At 34.3% G+C, this 15,079-nt stretch overlaps 1 protein-coding gene and 3 long non-coding RNA genes across 4 annotated transcripts; all 4 read left to right on the forward strand.

Moving 5' to 3' along the window:
- The first annotated feature begins 284 nt into the window (after positions 1 to 284).
- On the forward strand, positions 285 to 1,016 carry LOC142241473 (uncharacterized). The gene is made up of 3 exons (XR_012723649.1): positions 285 to 414; positions 479 to 583; positions 649 to 1,016. It is a non-coding gene; the product is annotated as an uncharacterized LOC142241473 (long non-coding RNA).
- A 2,462-nt stretch (positions 1,017 to 3,478) lies between these two features.
- On the forward strand, positions 3,479 to 4,580 carry LOC142240802 (uncharacterized). The gene is made up of 3 exons (XR_012723394.1): positions 3,479 to 3,814; positions 3,880 to 4,196; positions 4,261 to 4,580. It is a non-coding gene; the product is annotated as an uncharacterized LOC142240802 (long non-coding RNA).
- A 3,079-nt stretch (positions 4,581 to 7,659) lies between these two features.
- LOC142241912 (uncharacterized) lies at positions 7,660 to 8,917 on the forward strand. Its single transcript, XR_012723864.1, has 2 exons — positions 7,660 to 7,885; positions 8,704 to 8,917. It is a non-coding gene; the product is annotated as an uncharacterized LOC142241912 (long non-coding RNA).
- A 2,512-nt stretch (positions 8,918 to 11,429) lies between these two features.
- On the forward strand, positions 11,430 to 14,821 carry LOC142237785 (mitochondrial potassium channel ATP-binding subunit). Its single transcript, XM_075309195.1, has 6 exons — positions 11,430 to 11,640; positions 11,737 to 12,115; positions 12,312 to 13,208; positions 13,265 to 13,384; positions 13,453 to 14,058; positions 14,198 to 14,821. The coding sequence occupies exons 1-6, from the start codon at positions 11,600 to 11,602 to the stop codon at positions 14,381 to 14,383; spliced, it is 2,229 nt and encodes a 742-aa protein (XP_075165310.1). The 5' UTR covers positions 11,430 to 11,599; the 3' UTR covers positions 14,384 to 14,821.
- Positions 14,822 to 15,079: the final 258 nt, after the last annotated feature.

Below are 15,079 nucleotides of genomic sequence, written 5' to 3' on the forward strand. Positions count from 1 at the left end.
AGAAGGTGTTGAAGACAATATGAGAAAACTTTGACAAAACACTACCCTAATGCGCTTTACAGACTATCAGTTATTCCGGACGACAGTGCTCGTGTCGAACATATCCCATATATTGTGCACATTATAAGTTAAGTCCGAAGGCATAATCGATACTGCTGCATGTTTATGGGATCGATAACACATTTACCGATTATTTAGTTATCGTCGACAAGTCGTATCGATCCGACACACTGTAAGATTCTTTACAAACACCGACATTCCGTCCGGAATAACTGATAATCTGTAAAGCGCATAAAATGCAACGAAAAAACCATGTGGTTTTCAATACTTATTTGTGCAACGAAGTTCGTGGTCAATTGCAAGAAATAAGAAAAATGGAAAATTTTAGACAAATAAAATAGTTTATAAAAATAGGTAAGTGAAAATAATAAATGAAATAAAACTTTAAGGAAGTCACTAAATGTATATCTCTTTGCAGAAAACTAAAATTATGGATTCTACGTTTTTGAAAACATTAAAAAGCTGACCGATGAAAAAATGGTGACAATTAACTGGAACTGCTTCAAATAGTTTATAATAATTGGTACGTCAATATGAAAAATTAAATCATCACTTTAGAGAAGTCACTAAATTTAAATCTCGTTGCAGAAAACTAAAATCTTTGGATGCTACATTCTTGCAAACATTAAGAAGCTGACCAATGGAAAATGAGTGGCTTATCGACAAGAAAAAGTTTCCAGAAACATTACAAGTGCAACCAATTAAAATTGTTAAAAATAATAAATTGTTGAAGTCAACAACTTCTGGATGAAAATGTGCATCACATCGCCAGTTTAATTCATATGCTATTATAAGTTTAAAGTGGATATTTTGTGAATTCCTTCTGCTGGAAATCAATTCTAACACGCGGTCCAGTACGTTCCTAATTTCAAATTGCCCGCATGTTAATAAATTTTAATGTTGTTTTATGACACCAAAAGGAAGGAAATCGTATTATCAATGCAAAAGTGTTTACTAATAATGTTTAAGATATTTAAAGTTTTGTTGTTTGTTTTTTTTTCTTATTTGTTGATATATTTAATAAGATTATTATTTATCAATTGGTATTGTAGTGTATTATTATAATATTTTATTTTGATAAAAAATAATAAATTATACAAAATTCATAGAATTTTGCCTTTGACTTTCAATTTGAAGTGGGGATATCATTCATACAAATTTAGGTTGAAAAGTATTTGCAACGATGATAATTTTGAATTTGACTCGCATCGAAAATTGTTTGACAAATTATTGAGTAGTGATGCATTTCAATTTGAGGATAACACTTGAGATATTATTGATAATGTGTTGAATTTCACTGTTGAGGGTAATGTCTGTTTTTTGTTGAGAACGCGATTTTCTCAACAATTTCTCAACTTGAATATTACCCTAATCCTTTGAAAAAATGTTTGAAAAATTGTTGAAATTTAGCATTTTTCAAACGTTTGTGTTTATTGGGAAGTCCGAAGGCATAATCGATACTGCGCTTTACAGACTATCAGTTATTCCGGACGACAGTGCTCGTGTCGAACATATCCCATATATTGTACACATTATAAGTTAAGTCCGAAGGCATAATCGATACTGCTGCATGTTTATCCCTGCCAGCATTTCAAAGTTCCATTTCATCTTCATCGCTACCACAGACTCGTAAATGTCACTACAACCATCCTACTGTGATGGGGGGCAGCATATCATAAAGTCCAAAATGTACTTCATACATGTATTTTGCCATCACTACTTTTACAAAAGCCATTTTATTTTTTGTGAAACGCCAAGCGCAACCAGCTTGTTATATTTTATTTAAATAAAACCGAAAATAAAGTTCTGAAAACATAGATTTTACGCTTAAAATTGTGAAAAATATATTGGTGAACAATTTTTGATTTTCCAAATGGAATAAAGTGATTGTTTTTCAAATATTTTACAGACACGCCGCCTCCATCGAATAAAAACACTGGCTGATAGACGCTGCAACATGTAACTCGCTACTTGTAACTCTACATCATCATTAATGCAAAAAATTATGTTAAATGTGATGTGATAGTGGTATAAATGTTATATTTTTAAGAATTTGTAAATGATTAATCAAATTAATAAATATCTAAACAAACGTGTTTTATTCGACCACAATGATTCTTTTACCACTATCTTAAAATGTGCTTTTTCTGATTGTTTGGAGGGTCTCTTATTGGCGTCGTTCTAAATTGATCTATAAAGGCACCTAATAATTGCACTCATGCGAAACCTTTTTGTAGTAACTTGGCGTGGTACAACTTCTCAATAGTGGCGGCGCTTTTCCGACGAGTTTTTGATATCGTATATGATTGTTTTCGACGTACTGGGGATTCTCAGAAGCGCCCCCAAATTCAAAAAATGTTGGCAGGGATGGGATCGATAACACATTTACCGATTATTTAGTCATCGCCGACAAGTCGTATCGATACGACACATTGTAAGATACTTTACAAACACCGACATTCCGTCCGGAATAACTGATAATCTGTAAAGCGCATTACAGATTATCAGTTATTCCGGACGATAGTGCTCGTTTCGAACATATCCCATATATTGTGCACACTATAAGTAAAATCCGAAGGCATAATCGATACTGCTGCATGTTTATGGGATCGATAACACATTTACCGATTATTTAGGCATCGCCGACAAGTCGTATCGATACGACACTCTATAAGATTCTTTACAAACACCGACATTCCGTCCGGAATAACTGATAATCTGTAAAGCGCATTAGAGATTATCAGTTATTCCGGACGACAGTGCTCGTGTCGAACATATCCCATATATTGTGCACATTATAAGTTAAGTCCGAAGGCATAACCGATACTGCTGCATGTGTATGGGATCGATAACACATTTAGCGATTATTTAGTCATCGCCGACAAGTCGTATCGATCCGACACACTGTAAGATTATTTACAAACACATTCCGTCTGGAATAACTGATAGTGTTCGCCTACCGCCTATCGCTATGGTTATATTTACACACATACCCTCTTTCTGTATGTCGAACGAGAATATTTCAAATGAAAAAAAAATATTTGGGTTTCTCTATGTCGACAGGCAAGTCACTTCATATTTTGTTGTCGAGTAGCAAACGAGCATATACCATAAGTGTCAAGAAAAAAGTAAAAACAGTTTTGAAATTTGAATCAATTCATAGGCCAAAACTTTGAAAATACTCAGTTTTGATAATCAATGTACTCTCATACAAACGATATGAACTTTCAAAATTAGAGAAACCCAAATTGATTTGAATTCGAGTGACTGCTTTTCAGTCGACTGGGTTTTGGTTCGACATACAGAAACAGGGTGTTATAGTCTGCAAGGCGCATACATATCCCAGAAATTGGCCACACTTTTGCCCTGTACACATTATAATTTTTTCCGGACGGAATGTCTGCCCAATAAACACAGGATGAGCGTTTTTCAAATACAACACCTTTTCAGTTTGAGGATAAATATCATTTTCAACATAAATTCAACTTGACTTGAAACAAGTCATCTTCAATACATTTTCAAATTGTTTGCGGATCACTTCCAAACCGCCAAAATATTGACGAAAACTTTGAAAATGTGTTGAAGATAATTGGAGAAAACTTTGACAAAACACTACCATGAAATGCAACGAAAAAACCACATGGTTTTCAATACTACTTTGTGCAACGAAGTTCGTGGAAGAAATAAAAAAATGTGGAAATTTTTTGATAATCAATAATCAACTGAAATTTCTTAAAATATTTTATAATAATTGGTAAGTAAAAATAAAACACGAAATGAAAACTTTAAGGAAGTCACTAAACTCAAATCTTTTTGCAGACAACTAAAATCTTTGGATGCTGCTGCTTGGAAAAATTAAGAGGCTGGTTATGCTTTCCCATACCAACTGGATGATAAATCACATCGATAGTTTAATTTACATCGCATCATCGGTTCAATTTGTTATTTTGTGAATTCATATTGCTAGACATTTATTCTAACTCTCTGGCCAGCACGTTAGTTGCAAATTGCCGGAATTTTAATGACACCAACGTTCTTGAGGAAATCGAATTTTGTGGGTCAGTTGGAAGAAATACAAAAATACGAAATATTTTGGACAATAGACTGGAATTAATCCAAAAAGCTAACTATAATTGGTAAGTCAAAATAAAAAGTGAAATGAAAACTTAATGGAAATCACTAAACTCGATTGTTTTGCAGAAAACGAAAATCATTGGATGCTATATTCTTGGAAGATGTTGGCCGATGAAAAAATGATGAAAGAAACAACAAGGAAAAGATTCCAGAAAACTTTCAAAGTGCAACAATTCCCATATCAAGAACTTCTGGATGAAAATGTGCATTACATCAATTTACATCCCGTCATCAGTTTCTTATTTTGTGAATTGCTCTTGCTGGAATCTATTACAACACGCAGGCCAGCAAGTTCCTCGATAGTAATTATTTCAAACTGCCAGCATATTAATTAATAATTAATTAATTAATTAATAGTTATGTGACACCAACATTATGGAGGAAATCGAATTACACATGTAAAAATGTTTAAGATATTTAAAGTTGTATTGATAATTTTATTTATTAATAGTTAAATAAGATAATTATGTTTTGATTGGTATTATATTATTATTTTTATATATTATTAATGTTATTTTTAATACTATTCTATTTTTTACCGAAAAAAAAATTAATAAATTATACAAAATCCCTAGAAATTTAGCGTTGACTTTCAGTTAGAAATGGGATTGAATTTCATACAAATTGTGGTTAGAAAATATTCGCAACAATATTAATTTTTAATTTGTCTCACATTGAAAACTGTTTGAGAAATTATTAAGTTTCAATGCATTGCAATTTGGGGAATACAATTGAGAAATTATTGCTGATGTGTTGAATTTTACTGTTGAGGGTAATGTCTGTTTTTTGTTGAGAACGCGATTTTCTCAACAATTTCTCAACTTGAATATTACCCAAGGCATATTAAAGAGGTAAAGTCATGCAATCAGGTGACTAATATCGACATTCATCTTGTCAAAGGCTTTGTTTACGTTTAGTAGGTTTGTTTACATTCTTTGTGTACATAAATATTACAATACAACAACACTACACATACACACAATGTCAACTTAAGTGAGCTGCCATTTTAGTTTGACTTTCTAAATATCATGGGGTGTACACACGTATGCTCGTGACTTTACCTTTAATTAATATGCCTTGAATATTACCCTAATCCTTTGAAAAAATGTTTGAAAAATTATTGCATTTTAGTATTTTTCAAACGTTTGTGTTTATTGGGTGTGTTTGTAAAGAAACTTACAATGTGGCCGAACGCTAAGAATTGTCGGATGTAAAGAAAAAAATGAAAGGGATGTGAAAATAACGTTTTTCCCTTTAATGTCGCGGTATTTACATGAACCAACGTTGTATATATTTGTATTTAGAGTAATGCGCCGTCGAGACTATAATTTTATCCGGACGACAGTGTTCGTGTCGCACATATCGAAAATATTGGCCACACAATAAGACATAATCGATATTGCTCTTCCTTTATGGGATCCATAACACTTTTATCGTTATTTTACTTAGGTCAGACAACCCAATAAACACAGGAATAGCGTTTTTCAAATGCAACAACTTTTCAGTTTGAGGGTAAATATAATTTTCAACATAAATTCAACTTGACCTGAAATAGCTCATCTTCAATACATCTTCAAATTGTTTGCGAATTACTTCCAATTTGCCAAAATGTTGACGAAATCTTTGAAAAGGTGTTGAAGGTAATATGAGAAAACTTTGACAAAACACTACCCTAAAATGCAACGAAAAAACCATGTGGTTTTCAGTACTTATTTGTGCAACGAAGTTCGTGGTCAATTGCAAGAAATAAAAAAATGGAAAATTTTAGACAAATAACCAAAAAGTTTATAAAAATAGGTAAGTGAAAATAAAAAATGAAATAAAACTTTAAGGAAGTCACTAAATGTATATCTCTTTGCAGAAAACTAAAATTATGGATTCTACGTTCTTGAAAACATTAAAAAGCTGACCGATGAAAAAATGGTGGACAATTAACTGGAACTGCTTCAAATAGTTTATAATAATTGGTACGTCAATATGAAAAATTTAATCAACAGTTTAGAGAAGTCACTAAATTTAAATCTCTTTGCAGAAAACTAAAATCTTTGGATGTTACATTCTTGCAAACAATAAGAAGCCGACCAATGAAAAATGAGTGGCTTATCGACAAGAAAAAGTTTCCAGAAACATTACAAGTGCAACCAATTAAAATTGTTAAAAACAACAAATTGTTGAAATCAACAACTTCTGGATGAAAATGTGCATCACATCGTCAGTTTAATTCATATGCTATTATCAGTTTAAAATGGATATTTTGTGAATTCCTTCTGCTGGAAATCAATTCTAACACGCGGTCCAGTACGTTCCTAATTTCAAATTGCCCGCATGTTAATAAATTTTAATTCTGTTTTATGACACCAAAAGAAAGGAAATTATCAATGCAAAAGTGTTTACTAATAAGGTGGGTATTAAGTTCGAGTTTAGCCGCTAAAATCGTCATTTTTTCACGATTACTTTTCTTTTATAATCCACTTTAAGGAATACAAACTTTGTGAAAATTTGCGTTGGGCTTTTCCCCATCAAGTTATAATAAAATTTGCGACAAATATTTATAATTTTATGCCTTTTTCTTAAAAATTTAGTTTTCACTTTATCGATTTTAGCGGCTAAACTCGAACTTAATACCCACCTACAATGTTTAAGATATTTAAAGTTTTGTTGTTTGTTTTTGGTTCTTATTTGTTGATATGTTTAATAAGATTATTATTTATCAATTGGTATTGTAGTGTATTATGTAGTGTAGTGTATTATTATATATTTTGTTTTGATGAAAATGAATAAATTATACAAAATGCATAGAATTTTGGCTTTGACTTTCAATTTGAAGTGGGGATATCATTCATACAAATTTAGGTTGAAAAGTATATGCAACGATGTTAATTTTGAATTTGACTCGGATCGAAAATTGTTTGACAAATTATTGAGTAGCGATGCATTTCAATTTGAGGATAACACTTGAGATATTATTGCTAATGTGTTGAATTTCTCTGTTGAGGGTAATGTCTGTTTTTTGTTGAGAACGCGATTTTCTCAACAATTTCTCAACTTGAATATTACCCTAATCCTTTGAAAAAATGTTTGAAAAATTGTTGAAATTTAGCATTTTTCAAACGTTTGTGTTTATTGGGAATTCTTAACGTTCGGCCACACTATAAGATTCTTTACAAACACAGACATTCCGTCCGGAAAAACAGATAATATGAATGTGTTTTCTATCCCATTAACAAGCTGCAGTATCGATTATGTCTTCGAGCATAACTTATATTCAGGTCAATATCTGGATATGTTCTGCGCCGTCCAGACTATAAGTTTATCCACATTATAAGTTAAGTCAGAAGGCATAATCGATACTGCTGCATGTTTATGGGATCGATAACACATTTACCGATTTTTTAGTCATCCCCGACAATTCGTATCAATTGGCCACACTGTAAGATTTTTTACAAAAGGGTTCCCTGCCAGCATTTCAAAGTTCCATTTCAACCTCATCGTTACCACAGACTCGTAAATGTCACTTCAACCATCATGAAAAGGTACATCAAAAAGTACATGCAAGTAATTTGCCATCCCTACTGTTAAAAAAGCCATTTTTTTGAGAAACGCCAAGCGCAACCAGCTTGTTATATTTTAATTAAATAAAAACGAAAATAAAGTTCTGAAAACATCGATTATACGCTTAAAATTGTGGAAGGTATATTGGTGAACAATTTGGTGATTTTCCAAATCCCTGCCAACATTTTTGGAATTTGACGACACTTCTGAGAATCTCCACCACGTCGAAAACAATCGTATAAGATATCAAAAACTCGTCGGAAAAGCGCCGTCACTATTGAGAAGTTGTACCACGCAAAAGTTACTACAAAAAGGTTTCGCATGAGTGCAATTATTAGGTGCCTTTATAGATCAATTTAGAACGACGCCAATAAGGGACCCTCCAAACAATCAGAAAAAGTGAATTTTAAGATAGTTGTAAAAGAATCATTGTGGTCGAGTAAAACACGTTTATTTAGATATTTATTAATTTGTGTAAACATTTACAAATTCTTAAAAATATAACCTTTATACCACTATCACATTACATTTTAAATAATTTTTGGCATTAATGATGATGTTGAGTTACAAGTAGCGAGTTACATGTTGCAGCGTCTATCAACTAGTGTTTTTATTTGATGGAAGCAGCATGTCTGTAAAATATCTGAAAAACAATCACTTTATTCCATTTGGAAAATCAAAAATTGTTCACCAATATACCTTTCGCAATTTTAAGCGTATAATCTATGTTTTCAGAACTTTATTTTCGTTTTTATTTAATTAAAATATAACAAGCTGGTTGCGCTTGGCGTTTCACAAAAAATAAAATCGTAGTAGGGATGGCAAAATACTTTCATGTACTTTTTGATGTACCTTTTCATGATGGTTGAAGTGACATTTACGAGTCTGTGGTAACGATGTGGATGAAATGGAACTTTGAAATGCTGGCAGGGATGGAATAAAGTGATTGTTTTTCAGATATTTTACAGACACGCTGCCTCCATGGAATAAAAACACTGGTTGATAGACGCAGCAACATGTAACTCGCTACTTGTAACTCAACATCATCATTAATGCCAAAAATTATGTTAAATGTAATGTGATAGTGGTATAAATGTTATATTTTTAAGAATTTGTAAATGTTTAATCAAATTAATAAATATCTAAACAAACGTGTTTTACTCGACCACAATGATTCTTTTACAACTATCTTAAAATGCACTTTTTCTGATTGTTTGGAGGGTCCCTTATTGGCGTCGTTATAAATTGATCTATAAAGGCACCTAATAATTGCACTCATGCGAAACATTTTTGTAGTAACTTGGCGTGGTACAACTTCTCAATAGTGACGGCGCTTTTCCGACGAGTTTTTGATGTCGTATATGATTGTTTTCGACGTAGTGGGGATTCTCAAAAGAGTCCCCAAATTCAAAAAATGTTGGCAGGGTTGTTTTCTTTTTGCACTGGATGCAACATTTGTATGGGCTATCCAGAGAATCGTTGTACTGGTATTCTATCCAGAACATCTCATCAGTGCAAGTCGCGCCAATGTTGCCAGATTGTAAAGGGTGATTTGTTAAGAGCTTGATAACTTTTTTTTAAAAAAAAACGCATAAAATTTGCAAAATCTCATCGGTTCTTTATTTGAAACGTTAGATTGGTCCATGACATTTACTTTTTGAAGATAATTTCATTTAAATGTTGACCGCGGCTGCGTCTTAGGTGGTCCATTCGGAAAGTCCAATTTTGGGCAACTTTTTCGAGCATTTCGGCCGGAATAGCCCGAATTTCTTCGGAAATGTTGTCTTCCAAAGCTGGAATAGTTGCTGGCTTATTTCTGTAGACTTTAGACTTGACGTAGCCCCACAAAAAATAGTCTAAAGGCGTCAAATCGCATGATCTTGGTGGCCAACTTACCGGTCCATTTCTTGAGATGAATTGTTCTCCGAAGTTTTCCCTCAAAATGGCCATAGAATCGCGAGCTGTGTGGCATGTAGCGCCATCTTGTTGAAACCACATGTCAACCAAGTTCAGTTCTTCCATTTTTGGCAACAAAAAGTTTGTTAGCATCGAACGATAGCGATCGCCATTCACCGTAACGTTGCGTCCAACAGCATCTTTGAAAAAATAAGGTCCAATGATTCCACCAGCGTACAAACCACACCAAACAGTGCATTTTTCGGGATGCATGGGCAGTTCTTGAACGGCTTCTGGTTGCTCTTCACTCCAAATGCGGCAATTTTGCTTATTTACGTAGCCATTCAACCAGAAATGAGCCTCATCGCTGAACAAAATTTGTCGATAAAAAAGCGGATTTTCTGCCAACTTTTCTAGGGCCCATTCACTGAAAATTCGACGTTGTGGCAGAACGTAAGTCTATTCATGATGAAATGTCAAAGCATACTGAGCATCTTTCTCTTTGACACCATGTCTGAAATCCCACGTGATCTGTCAAATACTAATGCATGAAAATCCTAACCTCAAAAGAATCACCCTTTATTTGGATAAAGTGACGCTTCTTCGATTCGCAATAGCAATTTATTGTGATACAGTGTCATAAATAATCGCAGCATTAAATATTTTTTACTAATTGGAGCATTTCATACATTAAAAATGCAAGATTTCACTTCTTTTCTGTGATTGTTTTTAAACAACTGATGACAGTGTTGCATATTTTTGGAGATGTCCTGGATAAACGAGTACTCTGTTTTCTTTTAGCATATCCAGTGCTAAAAGAAAACAGCCCTAAACACAGATATTCCAGTCGGAAAAACTTATAGGCGACGCATAACAAAAAATCCTCGTAAACGAGGATTTTGGCCGAAATCCTCCTAGATCTCAGTAGATTTGCACTAGGCTAATATCAGCTGGATTTCTACAAAATCTCTTTTAAAATCCCCTCTACTGCCTTGTACAACTGTGGTTTTAGCATTAAAAATGCCCTTTTTGCAAAACTGCCCCAATTTTCCTTGTAGATGAATGTGTGTGTACACATACGGGCTTGTGTTTGTATTGATATATTTACAAACAGCTGTTAAATCTTCAAATATTCTTTATATATTCCCAATAAACACAAGCATTGGAGAAATACTTATATTCAATACGCTTTCAAACATTTTTCAAAGAATTAGATTGGAATGTTATTTGAGAAATAGTTGAGAAAATCGCGTTCTCAACAGACATTACCCTCAACAGTAGAATTCAACACGTTTGCAACAATTTCTCAACATATTTCCAACAACTTTTCAAACTAAATTTCATTTTAAAGCTGAGTACTATGTTCCGTTTTCAAGCTGAAAACCAGCTTGTTTTCACGGTTACTTTTTTTAATTAACTAATTTAGAAATATAAAATTATTTGCAATCAATTCCTTGGATCTTTTCCATCCATAATTTGCAGAGACTTGATAAAAATGTTATCGTCTTCATATATATTTTTGCACTTTTAATTTAGTGTTTTGGTGAAAAACTTGAACATAGTACTCACCTTAAGGCTTCAAACCTATTGGAAAATTTGTTGAAAGCAAGCAATTTGCAAGGCCATTTGAATTAATGTTGATGATGGGATTCACTATCAAGTTGATATGGCGTTACCTATGAAAAATGCTCATCCTTGTGTTTGTGGGGTTCGGTCTGTCCGTCTTATATTAATTCAGTTTTTGCTGTCTCTGTTTCACCCTGGTATTTTTTCGATAACTCTGTTATCGAAAGTTATCGTCGTCGCTATCTTCACGCAGGTTCCATGTAGCCCTTAAAGAAAACAAGCAAAATTTAACTATGTTTTGATAAAACAGAATTGCAGAATAGGAGGAAAGTGCCGTTGATTCAAGACAATTGAAATTTAACGTATAGGAAGGAGTGACAGTAGTTTTAAGATGTTACGTTTACTCTTGCACAATTGTTGCCGTGATAACAGGTGAGTCAAAAAACACTGGGAAAGTGAGTTATCCACAGCTGTTCAATGACTATTGTCGTTATGTCACAAGTATTTACGAGATATTCTTATTCGCAGCCGTCAATTATTGCAGCAAATCCCAAAATTTCATGTCAACACATCCCTGACGAAGAAAGGATTTAAAGATGTTTCACAGTGGAAGAATTTCCATAGCAATATCCGGGCAGAGCTGAGAGCTGGTCAAAAGACGTCCCCAAAAACAGCAAAAAATGCGGCCAAGATGAAGATCTTGCTAATTGGTGGTGGCGGCGTTTCCTTGGGTGTATTAACGCGCTGTCTGATACAAAGATTCCAAACTGTTCAATGTGAGGCTCAAGGAAATCGTTTAGCTGGAGTTATTCAGCGTACGCTTAAACAAGAAGACAGTAAATTCGATTGGAAACGTTTTTGGTCTTATCTCGAACCTCATCTGTGGGAGTTTTTGGGGGCTATCGCGGTATGTTACTGGTAACCTTACTTCCGGCAAGTAAGAAAAAAAATCGATTAGACCGATATCGCACTTTTTCTAAAATTCAATCTTATCTGGCTAATTGCCCGAGTTTTTTTATGCCAACACCCATATTCCATTATCTTCGTCGACTTTCCCACAAACTGATTATAAAATTATCTCTCATTAATTTATTTCGTTTCAGGCAGCCCTCGTTGTTGCTTACATTAATATAAGAATTCCAAATCTATTGGGAGATTTAATTAACATATTGGCTCGTTATGCTAATACATACGTTAAAGATCCGTTAAACAATTCCTTCTTCAAGGATGTGAGTAGACCGGCATCAAATTTACTGAGCCTCTATGTCATGCAGTCGGGATTTACGTTCCTTTACATCTACCTCTTGAGTCGCATCGGTGAACAAATGGCCGCGAAATTACGACAAGATCTCTTCAGGCAGATAATTATACAGGATATTGAGTTCTTCGATAAAAATCGTACTGGAGAACTGGTCAATCGATTGACTGCCGATGTGCATGATTTTAAGGCATCGTTCAAGCAGTTTGTATCACAAGGTCTGAGAAGTGTTGCTCAGCTCCTTGGCGGGGCGGTTTCGTTGTTTTTGATTTCGCCACACATGGCCGCCATTGCGCTAGCATCGGTGCCAGCAGTAGTGACATTTATGACATATTTGGGTAAAAAATTACGAATTTTAAGTAAAAACTCGCAAGCTCAGTCAGAGCGGGCCACATCGGTTTGCGAGGAGGCATTGTCAAATGTTCGAACCGTGCGTTCCAGTGCATGTGAATATCGTGAAGTGGAGCTCTTCGAACAAGAGACCAATGAGGCCGCCCGTTTATCTCAGGAATTAGGATATGGCATTGCTGTATTTCAAGGACTAACGAATTTCTTTCTCAACGGATTGGTCTTATCAACCCTCTTCATGGGCGGCCATCTAATGTCAATGGAAAGTTTAACGCCCGGATCATTAATGGCTTTCCTCGTAGCCGCACAAGGAGTTCAACGTTCATTGGCGCAAGGTTCAGTGCTATTGGGAACAATGATAAGAGGTATGACTGCTGGATCACGTGTATTTGAGGTAAATTTCATTCTTTAAAAATTGTGTCTTGTTCTTACAACCGACCCCTATTTTAGTACTTACAACTTGAACCAAAAATTGAACTCATGAGAGGCTATGAGATACCTTCACAACGATTAAATGGCGAAATTCGATTCGAAAATGTTTCATTTGCATATCCCACTAGACCCGATCATGTAAGTATTGCGTCAATTTCAACGAAAAATACACATCTGAATGACTCATTCCCTTTTTATAACTGCAGATTGTTCTGAAGGACTTTAGTTTGGTTTTAAGGCCTGGTGAAACTGTTGCATTAGTTGGTGCTAGTGGTTCCGGAAAATCAACTATCGCTGCGCTAGTTGAACGTTTCTACGAACCCTCTTCTGGAACAATTAAAATCGACGGTTACAAACTCGAAGATATTTCCCCCCATTGGCTGAGAGGGAATGTTCTGGGCTTTATAGAACAACAACCTGTTTTGTTTGCCACTACCATTTTAGAAAATATACGCTATGGTCGCCCAGGGGCCAAAGAAGAAGATGTCTACGAGGCTGCAAAATTATCACAATCACACGATTTTGTTTCCGCACTGCCAGATGGATACAAAACTAATGTGGGTGAAAGAGGCACACAGCTAAGTGGTGGTCAAAGGCAACGCATAGCTATTGCTAGGGCGCTTTTGAAAAATCCCAAAGTTTTAATACTTGATGAGGCAACCAGCGCATTAGATGCTACAAGTGAAGCTGAAGTTCAAAAGGCTCTGGACACGGCTGTATTGAACCGTACTACATTGGTAATAGCCCATCGTTTGTCCACCATACGTAATGCCGATTTGATAGTGGTCTTAGATAAAGGACGTATAGTAGAGGTAAGGATATCGGCTCTGTAGTCATAGGTCACTCAATGTAAAGTGGCCCATAATCATTTGTATTGGGGCCATATTTCGCAGAGCCAAAAATGTTATTATGATTTCGATGATAATGTACCCATATCTTCTTACTTTACAGTCTGGAAAACACCATGAACTAATGGCTAAGCGTGGACTTTATTATGATTTAGTACGTCAACAAGAGAGAAATGGCCCAAATGAAGACTCTGCTGCTTTTATTCCATCGAAACAAGATGAGAACTCAACACATGACAGTAGTAAAAATGATAGTCAACAGCAGCGACCCTATATGGCACAGGGTTAAATAACTGACAATATTATCCTTAAAATAAGCTCCTTTAAAATTTTTTGGACTGGCATGTTATATTCCATCACATGATGTTTCATTCTGTTGACCTTACATTCTAAATTACATTGAACAAATATAGGGATTTCATGTAAATTTATTGACTATTACCACAAAATTATTCCTTTCACTACGATGGGTGCTTTGGCGCCACAGAGCAATGACTTACAGGCGATGTTTGAAAGATATAGAAAAATAATTCAAAGTATAATTTTATATCAAATTTATTGAACGGCTTCCATAGCTGTCACGGTATATAGAGTTATGTTGGATGCAGGTATTGTAATTAATTTGCCAGACAGTTTATTTTTTTTTATTATTTTTGGTTATTTTCCTTTATGTATTTTGTAGAAAGAAATAATGAATAAATTGTTGCCTGATCGTTAAGTAATAAAATGTTATATTTTCAAATATGGAATATTATAGGATATAACTACGCTCATTAGCGTAGCTAGACAATTTTCTTAGGAGGTCTTAGCCCCACCTAGAAAAATATAATAGACTGAAGTTATAGGTTCAATTAATATTTTATTTTATAAAAATAAAAAAATCAGACTTCAAAATAACTAGACAATTAATTTATAAAAAAAGCAACTCAAAGTAGTTAACACTTTTCCCCAGCAAAAAATTTGGGTGTTGCTCTAAAAGCACTTC

The sequence above is a fragment of the Haematobia irritans genome, chromosome 5 (assembly GCF_050003625.1).
Source record: "Haematobia irritans isolate KBUSLIRL chromosome 5, ASM5000362v1, whole genome shotgun sequence".
Classification (NCBI taxonomy): domain Eukaryota; kingdom Metazoa; phylum Arthropoda; class Insecta; order Diptera; family Muscidae; genus Haematobia; species Haematobia irritans.